General features: G+C 36.6%; 1 protein-coding gene across 2 annotated transcripts; it reads right to left on the bottom strand.

Moving 5' to 3' along the window:
- Window positions 1–4,284: 4,284 nt before the first annotated feature.
- LOC121250741 lies at window positions 4,285–15,164 on the bottom strand. 2 transcript variants are annotated; one of them, XM_041149938.1, is made up of 8 exons: window positions 14,819–15,164; window positions 13,705–13,845; window positions 13,424–13,516; window positions 13,202–13,328; window positions 12,162–12,271; window positions 11,456–11,536; window positions 4,999–5,081; window positions 4,285–4,858 (listed from the first exon to the last, which is right to left on the bottom strand). In XM_041149938.1, exons 1-8 carry the CDS (start codon window positions 15,134–15,136, stop codon window positions 4,639–4,641), a joined length of 1,173 nt encoding a protein of 390 aa, XP_041005872.1. In that variant the 5' UTR covers window positions 15,137–15,164; the 3' UTR covers window positions 4,285–4,638. The 2 variants fall into 2 exon arrangements, with proteins under 2 accessions (XP_041005872.1, XP_041005873.1); XM_041149939.1 differs by having other exon boundaries at window positions 13,202–13,313.
- Between the last annotated feature and the right edge of the window lie 679 nt (window positions 15,165–15,843).

Raw genomic sequence — 15,843 nt, 5'->3', positions numbered from 1 at the left:
TCATCGATGAGAAGCTGAGTAACAAGAAGAACACCACGATTGTCACTAGGATGAAGAAAGAATGGAGTCGTAGCATCTTCAGAGACAGATTTGGGTGTCAGCGCCATGGAAAAATACGTCTATACCATAACAAGATGAAACCCTAGGGGAGGAAGGTTCTCAAATGTTGAGAGAAATTGAAAAATGATATTATTGATCTGAATAAAATGTACAATGTCAAAAGGTAAAAGTAAAGTAAAATACAGAGTATTTATATTATGTACAAAACAATCAATTAAATGCACATATAACACGTGTATAAAATATACGTGATAACATGCATATAACGTTTTGACTTAGCTCACTTCGAAAGCATTCATATTTAAGTCATTCTATCTATAAATCGGGTGTGTTTACGTGATAAGAATTGACTTGTGGTAATAGAAATTTAAAACTTGAAACTTTTAACTTAAGAGATATATCCTTTGATACTAACTTACAAAGCGGGCCTGTAATGTCGGCAAGATAGAACTTTAACACCATAGTGAGCTCATACAGTTCTTTGGAAAGAGTGAATGTCAACATGATCCCACTGATTACATTACGAAAGGGATGGATGAAGTTAGGCCTCCACATTTGCCTTGTGCGGATAAAACGTACCGACCACTCCATTTATTATGTTTTGGGTCAGTGACCACCCCATATATAACAAAATAGAGATATAGCCGCTGACAATATGATGATGAGGACGACGACAAAGCAACTCTTAGCATAGCTCGGGGAAGATGGTGACACAAATTGCATACTTTAGGAAAATGTCTTGGACTTTTCTGCATTATAGTGAAGTTCTGACTAATGGGTAACGCAAATTGAAAGCTTTCTTCCATTAATTTAAGCTTATAAATTAATACCATTTTTATAGGCCATCCAATTGACTTTGTGATTCCATTTGAAAACGTGGTTTACATGGTATGTCATGTTGTAAAATTAGTTTTATGGTGTTTCATTAGTAAGCCCGTCTTAATCCTTAACATGAATTGCGGTTCGACTGTCATGCATGTTCGTGTTCCAAAATGTGAATGATAAGAGTATGGGGGAAAAAAAGAATAAATATCCAGTACTGTTCTATCATATTAGGACTGTTCATTATCAAATATAGATCTATATAGCATATTTAAAACAAATAAATAATTATTATATAGTCTGTTTCTACGAAGAAAAAAGAGTTTTTTGAATTTTCTTTATCGCATTCCATAATTTTATCTTGTTAATCATAGAACATCGATATTATTACGAGAAAAGATATGTGTAATCGTGAATTATGCAACTGTCGGGTAATCGTTTTGAAAAATATGAATAAAACATGGGACTCACATGAAAAAAAAATTAATTTTTTAATATTGAACCCCACTCTTTTTCAAAACAATTACGTGGCGTTTAAGCACTTTATGGTTGTATGTAGAATTACTCTATTATTATTATTATTTTAATATGGATAATAATGATACTTTTCAAAAAGTTGTTCTTCTGATTTTGCATTAATGCCAATTACAAGTATCATAATATTAATGTTGTTACTCCTAGCTAGGTATGCTATCTACTATTATTTGATCCTAATTTTATTGGTTTTACTAATTGAGTTATTATAAATATATTTATGTATATAACTATTAGAATTTGTTAATACTTTGATCCAAATTATATTTAATGGTTTGATAATTTAATTTATTTGTGTTATCTTTTTTATAGTTAAACATTAATCTTTATTGGATAACTACAATCTTTTAATTTCTTTTCTAAAGACTCCACCGTAATTGCATGGGAAATCAAGTGAAATACAAAATACTTGACCTTTTGAAAAGAAAAAAAATACACAAAGTTCATAAGCCATAATTAATGGTGATGCAGCATCGCCAACGTACGTGATCTAATATCGAAAAGTTAAAGCCATTGAATTTGATATTAGTTCATTGGAGCTTGACCGTAAATTGCAATTCCTAATGTAGATAAGTGATATTTGCAGTTATAAAATGTACAAGTATACACACTTATTTGAAAAAAAAAAAGTAAATATGAAATTTAGATAAAAAAAAATTAATTTATTAATAGTGAAGTACCCCACTCTTTTTCAAAATGAATGCGCGACGATTACACAAATAAAATATAACTGTGTCTAGCATTATTTGATTGTATAGATCATAAGGCGAATCAACGGGATAGAATTAGACGAACTAATTACATTAAATCTATGCAACAATCTACTCTCTCAAAGTATCTAATATCGGACTACTAAATCATTTTCATGCTTTCCAACCTTAACTCGTAGTTCAAGCTATTTCCTTCTTGATTTGAATATTCGAATAAATAATGTAGCCTTTTGTTTGGCATGCTTTCTCTTTAATAGGCCATATGATCAAGATCGTACACAATGTGAATTTACTATTGATGAATTAAAAAATTGGAGAGCAAATGATTATTGTTTTAAGATTTGTCCAAGATGGCTAGCTTTGTGTACATGTGAATCTTTTATGGGCGTGTTAATGTATTTTCTACCGTGGCATTATTCCTAAAACATAAGATATATTTTAATTGTCGCATTATATATAGATTATGCATTCAAAACATTCAAGAATAAGAATGGAATAGGGCAAGTAACATGGGAGGTAAGTGGAATGAGTTGCAAGCTTAAATTCAATTAATTCGGGCCGGGTTTCGGACCGGGTTTCGGTCCGAGTATACCCGAGTTTTCGGTTCAGAACTCTGATGAACAATGCTAATTATAAGTTAGTATGTAAACATTACATATTTTCGGACCAGTTATAAAAAAAGATCCCAACACAATATCTTTTTATGTTAGATGATGCGGTAGATTTCTATATGAATCATATATTTAGTGTGTCAATAAAAAGACATTCTTTTTACAAGTTTTGGTTCTTGGTGATTGTCCACATGACCTCATCCATAATGAAGAATTAAGGGCTGCTCAAGCAACTGAAATTGCTCGTATGATTGGAACTGATGAGATATAGAGTGGAAGATGACTTAAAATCAAATTGACACTTTACACTCGGCTAAAGATACTCGTTGGAGTTCTCACCTGAGAGTGGTGGTTAAATTGATCAAAACCTTCAGCCCAACATAGGGTTCTTCTCAAAATTTGAATTTTTCAGGAATAATGATTATATTTGAATTTTTCTTCATCTGAAAGAAAGTAACCAAATTTCTGATATTTTATGTTACCATTTCAATTTAGATCAAAATTCTTCTAACAAGTGATGTGACTCATGGGCAGTCCAAAATGGTGCATGGGCCACACGCACCGCCAACCACCGAAGCTCTAAAATCCAAATTCGATGCTTCATCTGAGTTCTAGGCCTCGTATCTTCAAAATCTGACCAGCCACTCCTGTCCACAACTGGCACATGACCCCACACACGTCGATATTGTTTCGCGTGCTTCTCGGAAGACTGCTAAGCTGTGATCGAGTTGACCTTCTGTACCTATCTATTTTATCTTCAACGATTGTTAAAGTCGTGAGTATATAATTGTCTTTTAATTATTTTAAAAAAAATAATATATATGAGATTCATATAAAAAAGATAATAATATTTTAATAATAAATTTATTTTTTTTTCAAAATAATTATACGATACTTACGTACTCTATAACTATATCTATCATTTTTATTTTATTGCTCTTCCTTAAACCAAAGTCGGCATACGTAACTATCTGAGTCAGTGAAGTAGGAGACAGAGTCCTTGATCTACGGTTGCCTCTCACAGCTACAGTAGAAACCCTGAGCAGAACATTTTGAGGACTGCCTGAAAAAAAACTACCTTCATGGTTGGTCTTCTCTTGAACCATATTGCAATTTATTGACCATGGGAGTTAGGGTACTCCGTAGTACTTTGGATTATAATTGTATGAGTCCCCAATCCCCCATCTATATAGTACTTTGGATTATAATTGTAATGAAATTATTTGATTATAAAAGGAAAATTTTCAATTGCAAGAATTAAATTGTTAGTTTAGCGAGGATGGCAATGGAGTTTCTTATTCTCTCGACCTAGCTCTTGATTCTTAAGTTGCATGTGGATCTTTTAGAATCAATAACATTTGTAAATTGGTTAACAACTGAATATTTCTGAATTGTGTCAATGGTTGTTAAGCAATAGAAGATCAAATATAACTATAGAAACGAGCATTTCCCAGTCTCAATGAATATTGTCAAAACATTGAATTATAATGGAATTGGGGACTTCCCTGAAAAAATAACCAACAAAAGCAAAACAGAAAAACAAAAACTTTCCCTTCAGAACGTTATGGTTAAGGCTAATTAAAACCAAATATCCCATATAACTTACAGGTGAACATCACTCATCAATTGCTGTGCATTATCATCTTTGGCAGTTGAGTTGTTTATGCTTGGTAATAGGAGTCATCACTATGGAGCCTAAAGTTGACACCATCACTATCAAAAACCCAACATTTCAGCATCAACTAAGAAAATATTGCACAACAGAAGCACGATCCCCTTCAGGGAAAGTCCGTAACAATTCCTTCAACATCAAGGACATCATAGCAAAACTACTTCCACCAACACAATACCCCAACTAAGTGATCAGTATGGCCACTACCAATCTTATTCTTGACTGGCTGTTAACAGATGTTGCTGTTGTGTCTTACCCTACGTGTGATGCATCTGCCCATCCGAAGGCGCCTAGCTGTGAGTGCTTCCAACAGTACGACTAAAGCATGTTCTACTGCTTCAGCCAGTTTATCCAATCCAAATGAGCTAAACACTGGGAGAAGTTGCAGCTCAGAGAGGAGGCCAATGGCTGCTGCTGCTGTACAGGTACGATCCCAAGATGGCTGGGGCCTGCGCTCACAAAACCATAAATGGTTACCAAGTAGGCCTAATTTGACTACGGGGTTTAACCATGATGGAAAATTGACACAAGAAGAAAAACAAAGAAACAGAGAGTGGTAAGAATTTCAAAGTTATGTTTCACTTCTCACCGAAGTTTATGCATAGCAGAAGCTCCAGTAGCTAGAGCTATACAAGGAAAGTCTTCCTCTCCCCAAATTGACTTTGCTTGTTCCTGCACATAGATATACTAATGAAAATGAACTTCCCAACAATGCTTATCAAAACAAATATATATCTATATATATTATCTTTCCAACAGCAGAATTAAAAATATCGCTATCAACAAGAATGGCGCCCTTCTTTAACCAACATCTTGGTTCTGTGGTGGTTGTTTTTTGAACCAGCAAACATTTTGGTTCTGCGACAACACCCCTTCTCATGAGGATGTCCATTATGGAAAAGAGGCAAACTGCAGGAGGGAAGATTTGGGATGTGATTAGGGGTGGCAATATATGAAATGACCTGTGAATCCAACACGAACATGACACGAAATAAGCGGATTTGGATCTAAATGGATTGACCAGATAAGACAATTAATAAATGAGTCAATTGCGGATCAACCCGTGATACCCGCAATCAAACCGTATAACACCAATAAATTATATTTTCAAATTTTATAAATGTTTGTCTTTTTTGTTGTTGTTGAGAATATGTAATGTTAATATTAGTATTTAACTACTTAGTATATATTAAAAGTTTTTTGTTAATATGTAATTTTATTTTATGAAAATATTAATTTTCTTCTATATTATTGGTGTGGGTAGTGATAATAAAATATTTTATCATGACTTGAGTTGTAATTGTGAATGATTTATATAATTATTCTTATAATATATATGAAATTATAGTAATTGGGTTAAAAAATAAATATATGGGTTAGCTCAACCCATTTATATGAAACAGGTTAAACCGTTAAACGGGTGGAATGGGTTGAAATGATTTGTGTCCAGGTTAACTCAATAAAGTTAGTTACTAAACGAGTTGTATCGTGTCACCCTTTATTGATATGGATTGTGATAGGATTTTAGAGTTTGATTCGTTTAATTAAACAGGTCATGTTCGGGTTGACCCATATGGTCTAATACTCATGACTTGACACGACACAAACATAACCCACCAACACGAATTGCCACCCCTGGATGTGATATCTTTGCACAACTACTTGACACAATATACATCTAAGTGTGTGGAAGGCTGGGACCCATATTAGAACTTGGAATAAGGTCACCAAATATTACCTAGGTTCCAATATGGGTAAGCCTTCACCGGTTATAAAGTGCTGGTTATCTGGTTACCCGGGTTGTAACCGGATACCGGGTTTAGATAAAACTGGCCTTTTATGGTGATTGGAACCGGAATAAATTTAGGGTTGTGATATTAACGAGCGAGAAAAGAAAAACGGGTTTATTTGCTTTCATTTTCTTTTTCTTTTTTTTTTTGATTAAAATTTGCTTTCATTTTCTAGCAAACAAAGTAAAACTTTCTCATGTTGTTTCGGGCTCTAGAAATTGATCATTACTCTTTGGTTCCATTCCATAAAGCATGCTTCTTGTAATATGCTATCCAGCTTAATAAAAGCAAAAAGGTCATTTTTCGCTAGAGGTTTAAGTCGAAACCAGGTCATGCTCATTAGAACTTTATATGGTTTTCGAAACTCTAGTGCAAATATGTTCAATATGGAAAAATTGGATCACACAAGATCATTAATGAAAACGAAAAGACGGGGGAAGATGGAAATGCAAGAACCAGGAAAGAGAAACATATCTCAGCAATCGCAAATCCAACCAGGTGAAGAATGATAACTAGTAAACTTGCTGGTGATGATTGAAGATTTGGCAAATTATTCGGCACTTTGTGATAGAAATGATAGTAGAGGTTAGGGTTTTTGGAGAGACAGAGAGAGAGAGATCTGTCGAGAGGGGGGGAAAGATTGAAATGTTAAGCTTTAAATCTGAAAAGACGTCGTTTTGAAGACCAAAGCGACGTCGTTTCATGCATAAAGTAGAATCTTTTAAAAATAGAAACCTCGTTCTAGGTACTGGGTTTTTCCGCAGTACCTGCATTCTTTGCCCGTACCTATACCCAACCCCGGGTATGGGTAGGTAGGGAATCTAGTTATCGGCCTGGGTAACCGCCCATGTGAACCCAGTTATATAAGTTTCGGACTGAATCAAAAAAATCCCGGCCTAGATGAACAGCCTTAGTTTCGTATTCCACACAACTACAATATGAGGAATACCTTTAACACCTCTCCAACGAGCTAAGAGATCAACCAACTTTCCAAGCATAACCCATGCTAATCCAACACTATTGAAAACATGATTCCATAAGGCCCTGGCAATCTCGTACTTAAGGGAAGGTTGTAATGGGCAAGCAAGGCGAACAAAAGAGTAAGTAAAGCATCGGGTGAGCAATGTGTGAAGCGAGCAATGCAATGGGTGAGCAAGGTATTAGGCAAACCGGGCGACAGGTGGGTAGCAAGCAAAATGATATAAGTCCGAGCTTGTGCTCAAAATACATTCCCCGCCTTACTACGAGTTCGAGCTTGTGCTTGGAATACATTCGATGCCTCACTATGAGTCCGAGCTTGTAATCGGAATACATTCCCCACCTTACCACTAGTTCGAGCTTGTGCTCGGAATACATTCTCTGCCTTACTATGAGTCCGATCTAGTGCTCGGAGTACATTCCCTGAGCTTGGGTGTGAATCCGAGCAAATGCTCAGAATGCATTTCCCCACACTTCTATGTAAATCCAAGCAAGTCCAAGCAAGTGCTAGGAACCCGCTTTCCCCGTGCCTTGATATATGTGATACCCCATTCTGATTAGTGTAGGTGGTGTATGAGATCCCATATTGATTGGAAATGTATTATCGACTCCAATTGTATGTGATACCCCACATGTTCTAATGAAACTCTAATTGTATCATTGACTAGTCCTCTTGGAGTAAAGGCCATGTGACTTGAGCCTTCCATTAAAGCGTTACAAATGGTATCAGAGCCTATTCCAACCAGAAATGTGGGACTTGGGCTGTGCCACCTATGACGGATTGGCCCGATGAGGACATTGGGAATATAAGGGAAAAGATTGTGATACTCAATTATGATAAAGGTAGGTAGTGTATGGAATCTCACATTGCTTGGAAAAGAGAAGTTCTTGCACTTTATAATGTTTCAATAAGTCTCCAATTGTATCATTGATTAGTCCTTTTGGAGTATAGTCCATGTGGCTTGGACCTTCCATTGGGCATTAGTATAAAGGTCAAAGCAAGTGCTCGAAACAACTCCTCGTGACTTATGAAAGTCTAACCAAGTGCCCGAAAGCACACAAGGACTTGCTAGAGAATCTTCAATTCCACCAACAAGGCGTCATTTTGTGAGAAGCACGTGCACGTCAGAGAGGGTCATTGACTTCACCACCATTCACACTCCACCCTGACCGTTCACAGCTGGCGTCAGAAGCTTTACTGACACGTGCCTCACAAGCAGCAAACCAAAAGGACCAACCCTGATGGAGGAGCTTGTTACTCCTTGGCCGAGCATCTGGTTCATGACAAAGCATAGAAGCCAAAGTGATTCTTGAGACGAAGTCACATGGGTGGCCATTACCCACGTTGTGGCAAAGGGAGCCACAGCGCGCGCACATGGATTTTAGGGAAGGCCATGGTGCACGTGTTAATAAGGAAAATGGTTTAAGGTGGTGGATGGATATTAGAGAACCTGGAGTTCTCAAATTCACAAACTTCGCATTTGAAGTTGGGCATTTGTCGCTTAGGATCCCTTATTGTGTTGAGGTTTAAGTTGCTCGGGATTTTTCATGGCTTAAGTTAAATATTTGTTGCTCAAGTTTCTTCTTGTTTTAAAATTTTATACCCATTACTCAGGCTGCTTACTATTTTGATTATATATACATTGTTGCTCAAGTTCCTTACAGTTTATTCAGATATATTAACTGTCATTGCATGCATTATATGTATTGTCATGGTTTATAACTTACTGAGATCCTCATAATCTCATCGTGGTAGTCCCACTACGGTTTCGCTCCTCGAAATCATAGACTTTGATGCAAACATGGGCGAGGAGGGTATGTACGAGTAGGACGACCCGACGCAGCCTGAGGAGTGAGAAGGGGGTCTATCCCCTTTCGGGCTATCCTTTCTACTGTTGTTATTCCTATAATTGGTTTAAATGAATATGTTGGAAAATTTATGGTTTGTAATGTTTTTAATGATTGTGGAGATGAGACATTGTGACTTATAGATGGCACATGATGCTGTGTTTGGTGTTTTAATATTTTCTTTGGTATTGACATCTGTAGTTTTAAAGCAAACTTTTTTCTTCTTTTTTTTTTCCACAAGTATGCTAAGCATACTAGCACACAAACTTCCAGGATCATTGTGGGGTGTGACTCGTGCGGCGCACATCCTCACGCCGCAGTTCTCTACCAAAACACAAGCAAGGCCTCGAGGGCGTCACATATATCATTTTCCACCCGGCAAGCCTATGCTCTATCTTTTGCAACACATCATTCCAAATGGGCTTGACCTTGAAAGGAACTCCCAAAGGAAAACCAAGATACTTCATGGATAATGATGATACTTTAGCCCAATAGACGAGATAGACCCCTTATATTTTGAACATAACAAAACGCTACCAACTTGGATTTCGGGAGATTTATTTTCAACCCGGAAACAACTTCAAAGCAAAGAAGGATAGCCCTCAAAGATTGAATGAGCCCTTGGTCCGCCTCACAGAATAACAAAGTATCATTTGCAAAGAAAACATGAGAAATGTTGATTATGCCATGGTTAATATCCCCCACCGAAAATCCTAAGAAAAAACCACCCCCAACTGAAGCTGAGAACATTCTACTAAGAGCCTCCATGACAATGACAAAAACTACCCATTGCAGATTCCACCCAACCTTCACTACGCATTGACTCACCATTCACTTAACCATTTGATCATCCATTCATTCCAATAACAAGCCCTAGAAAATCGTTACCTACTCTTGAAACCCTCTAGAATCCCTTTGAGGCAATCCTTACAGCAGGAAACATCCTCTAGCCAAAAGTATTACCTCTCCAAACATCTTAGTAAAATGCATGGAATACTTCCCTTCAGCCTACTGTTAGAAGCACCTACCATTGACAAAAACTCATATCCCCAGTCACCAAAACTAGATGTTTCACCGTTTGAGCTGTGGAAACACAACATTTTTTCTCCATTTGAGTCGCAAAAACACTGCATTACCTTTCCATTATTTCACCTTTCTGCTCCCGCCTTGTTTATGCTATTACCACTAAACTCTCTCTCATTATTTCTTACACTTATTTTCTAACTCATTAACTTCTCTTTCCTTTCCTTGGGACATCATGAGCTTTGGATGTTTACAGGCTCCAAGTGCTCCACCGAATTTGAGGTCATGACACAAAACGATTCCACGGACTTGACTCCTTCCTCAGCAACAAACCTAGGCCTGAGAGTAGGTCTTCTGTCTTGCCGTGAAAGACATGACGAGTCAAACCTTCCACGTCTTCCAGTGACACATGGACATAAACATAACAGGAGCTAACCTTCCACCCCGCAACACATTGACATCGACCCAATACGAGTTGATCTTTCCATCCCATGACACGTGGACAACTCAAAAAAGGCCTCGGAACTAATTTAATACGTCACCTTGGAATTGTTCTTTGGACAGGTCCACAGATGTAAAAGAAAGTCAGCTAGTAATACCTAAAGTGTCATCAAACAAATGCTTGGTTGACAAGCAATCCATGTTTACTTGTAAAATAATTGAACCAATATCATGTTTGGCCTCATATCCCAGTACTCAAAGGGACAACTTAATTCCCTAGAAGTATTGGCATTTAAATGCCTGTTGGGGCAAAAGGCATAGTAGGGGCGTCTGCCTAACCACTAGCTTTGTCCAGCTTTTCTAAGTTTACGTGCACCATGGTTAAGAATTGAAATCTCTACCGATACTACCTTGGCATCGGGAATCAATGAGTTTTTGAACACCTGAAGGTGGCCACACAAGCCTAAGAGAGAGTGTAGGGGGTGCTGGTTCATAGCATCATACACATATGCTCGTTTTATAACTATGATTTCACCATTACTGTGAGATTAGAATACTGCTATTTGACAACTCCTATTTCCCAATTTATAGGCCTAGCCATGATACAATCCAATCAGCAAGAAAGATATCAGTAATGAGATTCCTGAACTATAGTGTCTCTATGCTCCTTAGTGGCAGAAATCATAAACTATAAGCTATCAGTATTGAGATTGCTTATTATATGATGATGCTTTAATCAGCATGATTGAAATTTTTTTTTTTTTTTTTTATCAGTAAATAGAGCATGATTGAAATATTCACTTTGGCACTTGGCATCATTAATAGAAGAGACACATTTAGGGATTCGATTATTAAGTAGACAAACAATCAATGGTGGAAATTATACATGGTAAAACCCACAAGGATTTGTGTATGTTTTTTTTCTTTTAAAAAAAAAAAGAATGAAGGAATGCTTCAGAGTGTCACCTTCAGACGGCTGAACATTGCATTGGAATTGCTCCATGTACCATCAATTAGAATGAAATTCATAGTTTTATCTCCATTTGTCTGTGCAGTAGAACCAACATGAAAATTACCACCATGTTCAACTGGAAAAAGAAATTATAAATTTCATATTAAGATATAAGTGAAGCTACATTGATTTAAGAAAAAAAGGTAATTAATATTAAATTCTGATTTTATGCAAAAATAAATACAGCTTTCTATTATTTTGCCCATTTACAATAGATTAATGGTATGGCTGAAATTTCCAACACTAGCACCATTTTTTATATTTTTGTGAAAAGGAATTTCACTAGAAGAATTTTCCTATAGCAAATTATTCCGATCACTGTCATTCTCACAATAGATGCAGAATATTATATGTTCTTCCATAAGTTCTTTGGTTCCTTCAAAGTTTCCATTAGACGTTGATGGTTCTTTATTAAGTTGACACAGCTGAAAAGAACATAATAAATAACATTTAGCAGCAGCTGGTCAACCTACTAGTTTACAATCTGCGTTTATTCATAGAGACATGATCAACAAATTGTCAGTTCTCAATTTTTATTTGATGTCCTTTTGCAAATAGGTTCAATTTCATGATGAACCCAAATAAATAATATCCCCATACGATTAGATGTAAAATCAACAACGAGACATCCAATATGGACATTGTATTAAAAAGAAGTACCATCGTTAGTCTACATTTCTGATCTGCTGAGGATTCTTGACCAAAGGCATCCTGAACAGATTTTGATATAGCATTTTTGTTCGGATAAAGGCAACATACATTGTTTTTTCCTGGAAATTAATATAAAAAGTCAAGTGATTCCACATGATTAAAAACCAAGAGACCAGAGCAAAAGTATTATTATCAAATCAAAATGCTCATGCTGCGGTCAAACAACTTTATTACATGTGCTAGCTATGACAAATGCCATACAATAAGATTCAACATGCAGTTATTATTCCAACAACAAAAAGATAATGATCAATAGGCTAAGAAAATTACATTGATATGACTCTATGTCCCAAACCACTGTATCACTTCCCACCTGAGCAGAAGAATAATAAATTCTCATAGAAAAGTTTCAATGTGTTTAAAGTAGGAAGTCTCTTATGAAATTAAATTTTTTTACCACACTGAAAGTAGACCATACTTGGAATGAGATCTAAATGCGAATTTAAGTTTTCATAAATGGAGGCTTCAGTTCCCTTTTCTTCAGGATCCTGAATGAAGTGGTTAAGTAATCCTTCTAAAATACTCCTATGCATTGGTATAGTGCAGGTGTAAGCATGCCATAAGCGCACTACCAATTACCATGAGTACACTAACAAGAGAGGAACTTTGACCAGAAATCAGTACTCGTCTACAACTTAAAAGATATTGTGTATGAATAAATAAAGAGATGGTCAGTCTCATGAGCTGCAGGGAATATTATGTCAAAGGGACCAAAGCAAGGAGTAGGAGTAGGAGCTAGCTTCACTTTAATTGAATTGGAGGTGGATTTAAATGATTACATGATGGACAATGAGACAAAATTAGAAAGATAAAAACTACCTCCACTAATAAGTAGGATTAACTTCAACAAAAATCATTGCACCTATGGTCCAACCAGTTCATAATGGATGGCTTCCAAAATGAAAAGCTACAACTTTTGAAGGTACCATATTACCATCCCCTAAATTAAATATCCATCATGTCAAGAAGGCAAGAAGATTTCAAGAGACCTGCATCCTTGAATGTGCTCCACATGATTTCTTCATGCTCAGCAATGCCATAGAGACACAAAGTCGCGGCTTCAATGCCAAAAACTTGCCATAACAACTTTCCAGTGTTGTTCTGTCGCAGAAAATCCTACAAGTTTTTTACTATCACTCTAATGAACTTTAAGAAGATATTATGCAGATCAGGTAGAACGGGATATATGAAATGACTGGACATAGCATAACCTTTGGATGCATATATAACCAGAATCGCATTCCATGCCATAGATTGCAGGGCATGACTCTAGAACACATACAGTCTTCCAAAGGGAGCCAGCACTGCATAAATATGAAGTCTGATAAGTAATCGTTAAATTATGTGAAATAATGAGAAACTATGTACAGGCATTTTATCTCCCTCATGCACCAAACACACATTGGTCTACTAAAATAAGAACCAATGATTAAAAAAAGGACAATAAAACCTAGTAATATGTTGCAATGATTTTTGCACAGCAAAATAATACCTTCTGACAAAGGTAACCCCTACTTCCAAGCAAGCGACATGCTATTTGTCGAGCTGAAAAAAATTGTAGCTTTTCTTCAGAATCACATAAAGCCTGATATGTTGCACGGTGCTTTTTGTCCTCTTGGACTTTGAAATATCCCTGAAATTTAAAATAGAAGATCAAAGATATGTTTTCTAAAACTTGGAGCCAAACCCAGCTGAACTAGAAGTAAACATGAATCACTGAACAACAACCATAGAAACAATTATTGTTATTTCCATTTCTATGACAAATATTTTTCTTGAATATAATCAAAGTAAGCTTTCGTGTGTGTATGACTGAGGAATCTGAACTCCTTTTGCAATGCTCTAAACCCTTTTGGCAGGTTCCGGATGCAGGTGTTTGGAAGAAGGATCATTGTAAATTATGAAAAGGAAATTATAAGTAAAAGCTATTTGCTACGCAGTTTGTCAAATGCTTCTGGAAAAGGAAGCCCATGTTTTAAATGTGGAGTCTCCATCTGACATGATTTCATGATAGTTATTTTATTCATATTACTTATGTTGAAGTACATATCAGGAATTAGCTGAGTTGACTACCCTTTACTGATTACACTAGTGGAATGGATGACCAATAGGCTAAGTTCAAAAAATCTAATATATATAGTGGGAGGCCAGCTTAGTGTTATTTCCTTCATCATCACTACAATGGGCATAGTTTTCTACGGCTCTAAAGAATCAAGATGAGTTACTTATAAAAATAAAATAAAAGAATCAAAATGAGTTCTAAGGGTGAGAATGCTGACTAAACTTTCAATCAAATCACCACCGCTCTTCCATATTTCTGATACCTAGAACAAGTTTAACTTTGTTGAGTTATTATATGTGGTATATAAATATACAAACAATTAACATCAACCAATTAATTCATCCGTTTTTCTGAACCCATAAAGCGGAAAGTGAGCGTTCTCCAACACCCAGCTCCAATTCGTAGCTGAGAAAAGTAGGGAAATAAACAAAATTGAAATCTAAAAATTCACAAAAAAAAAAAAAAAACAAACAAACAAAAGGCCCTTTTTCTTTAGCCTCCGCAGAAACCACACAGAACCAAATAAAAACGTTGAAATAGATACCTGAAGCTTGCCACCACTACCGCCAAAGCTCATCTGGGCATCAATATCTGTCTCCAAAGCCTTCAACTCCTCAACGATTTTCGTGACCATGGCGGGCACAGGAGACGTGGTGCCCCAACCCTGCCACTCCTGCAATGAGATAGACCCATTGCCGGGGTCGTTCACGCAGGCCTCTCTAGGAGGAGAGCGAGAGGCGGAGCTCATGAAGGCGCATTGAACGAGGGTTTTGGGTTTGGAGTCCATGTGGGACCTGGCGAAGGATGTGAAAGACGAAGGAGAACATTTGAATGTGAAGGTCCTAGTGGTGGTGATAAGCATGGCGGAGCTTTCGTGGTTTGCTTGTCACTTTAGCATTTTACTGTTTTTATTGTGTAATTTATTTATAAAATACATATTTAGAGATGTATACCGTCAGCTATGCGGATCGGCCACCGGAGTTCGAAATAGACACAAAACCGGTCGGCTAGTGGTATAAAATTAAAAAAATTGATGCCAGCCGATTCGGTTTCTGTCTAAACCAAATCCAAATTGTTGAACCAGCTGATTATATATATATATATATATATATATATTTATATTATGCATACATAAAACGACGTCATTTCACTTAAGTAAATGAAATAATATCGTTTTAATTATGAGTTTTATAAAAAAAAATTAGGTGAAACGGCGTCGTTTCGAACTGGGATTAATAAATCTCCCTTCTTCTTCTTCCCCATTTTCTTTTTCCCTCTGCAAGTCCGACGGCATTGTCCGCCACTCCCCTCCTCCTTCATAGAGGCACCAACGACATACTAACGAACCACATCGACTCATGCCAAGACCGAGGCTGCTGATTTTCTCCCCCTAATCAACTGATTCGGTCGGTTTTGAGCCTTCAAATATCATCAGTGCGGCATCAGTTTTGGACTGAAACCGCACTGACGATGTTAGTTTTCAACCCTATACATATTTATGTGTACAAAATGTCGTCATTTAATAAGCATGTTCGTGCAGCATCGAAGGCTGCATTCTCTTTTTTTATA

This window comes from Juglans microcarpa x Juglans regia, chromosome 2D (assembly GCF_004785595.1).
Source record: "Juglans microcarpa x Juglans regia isolate MS1-56 chromosome 2D, Jm3101_v1.0, whole genome shotgun sequence".
NCBI lineage: Eukaryota > Viridiplantae > Streptophyta > Magnoliopsida > Fagales > Juglandaceae > Juglans > Juglans microcarpa x Juglans regia.
The sequence above is the reverse complement of the archived record's forward strand: the minus strand, read 5'-3'. Positions and strand labels throughout refer to the sequence as shown.

Excerpts from the sequence above, each read along its gene's own strand:
- LOC121250741 (XM_041149938.1), bottom strand. The coding sequence starts at position 15,136 with ATGCTTATCACCACCACTAGGACCTTCACATTCAAATGTTCTCCTTCG. Across the intron at positions 13,517-13,704 it reads GGGGTTACCTTTGTCAGAAG|TGCTGGCTCCCTTTGGAAGA; the intron begins GTATTATTTTGC and ends ATATTTATGCAG. Across the intron at positions 12,272-13,201 it reads GAGCACATTCAAGGATGCAG|GAAAAAACAATGTATGTTGC; the intron begins GTCTCTTGAAAT and ends ATTAATTTCCAG.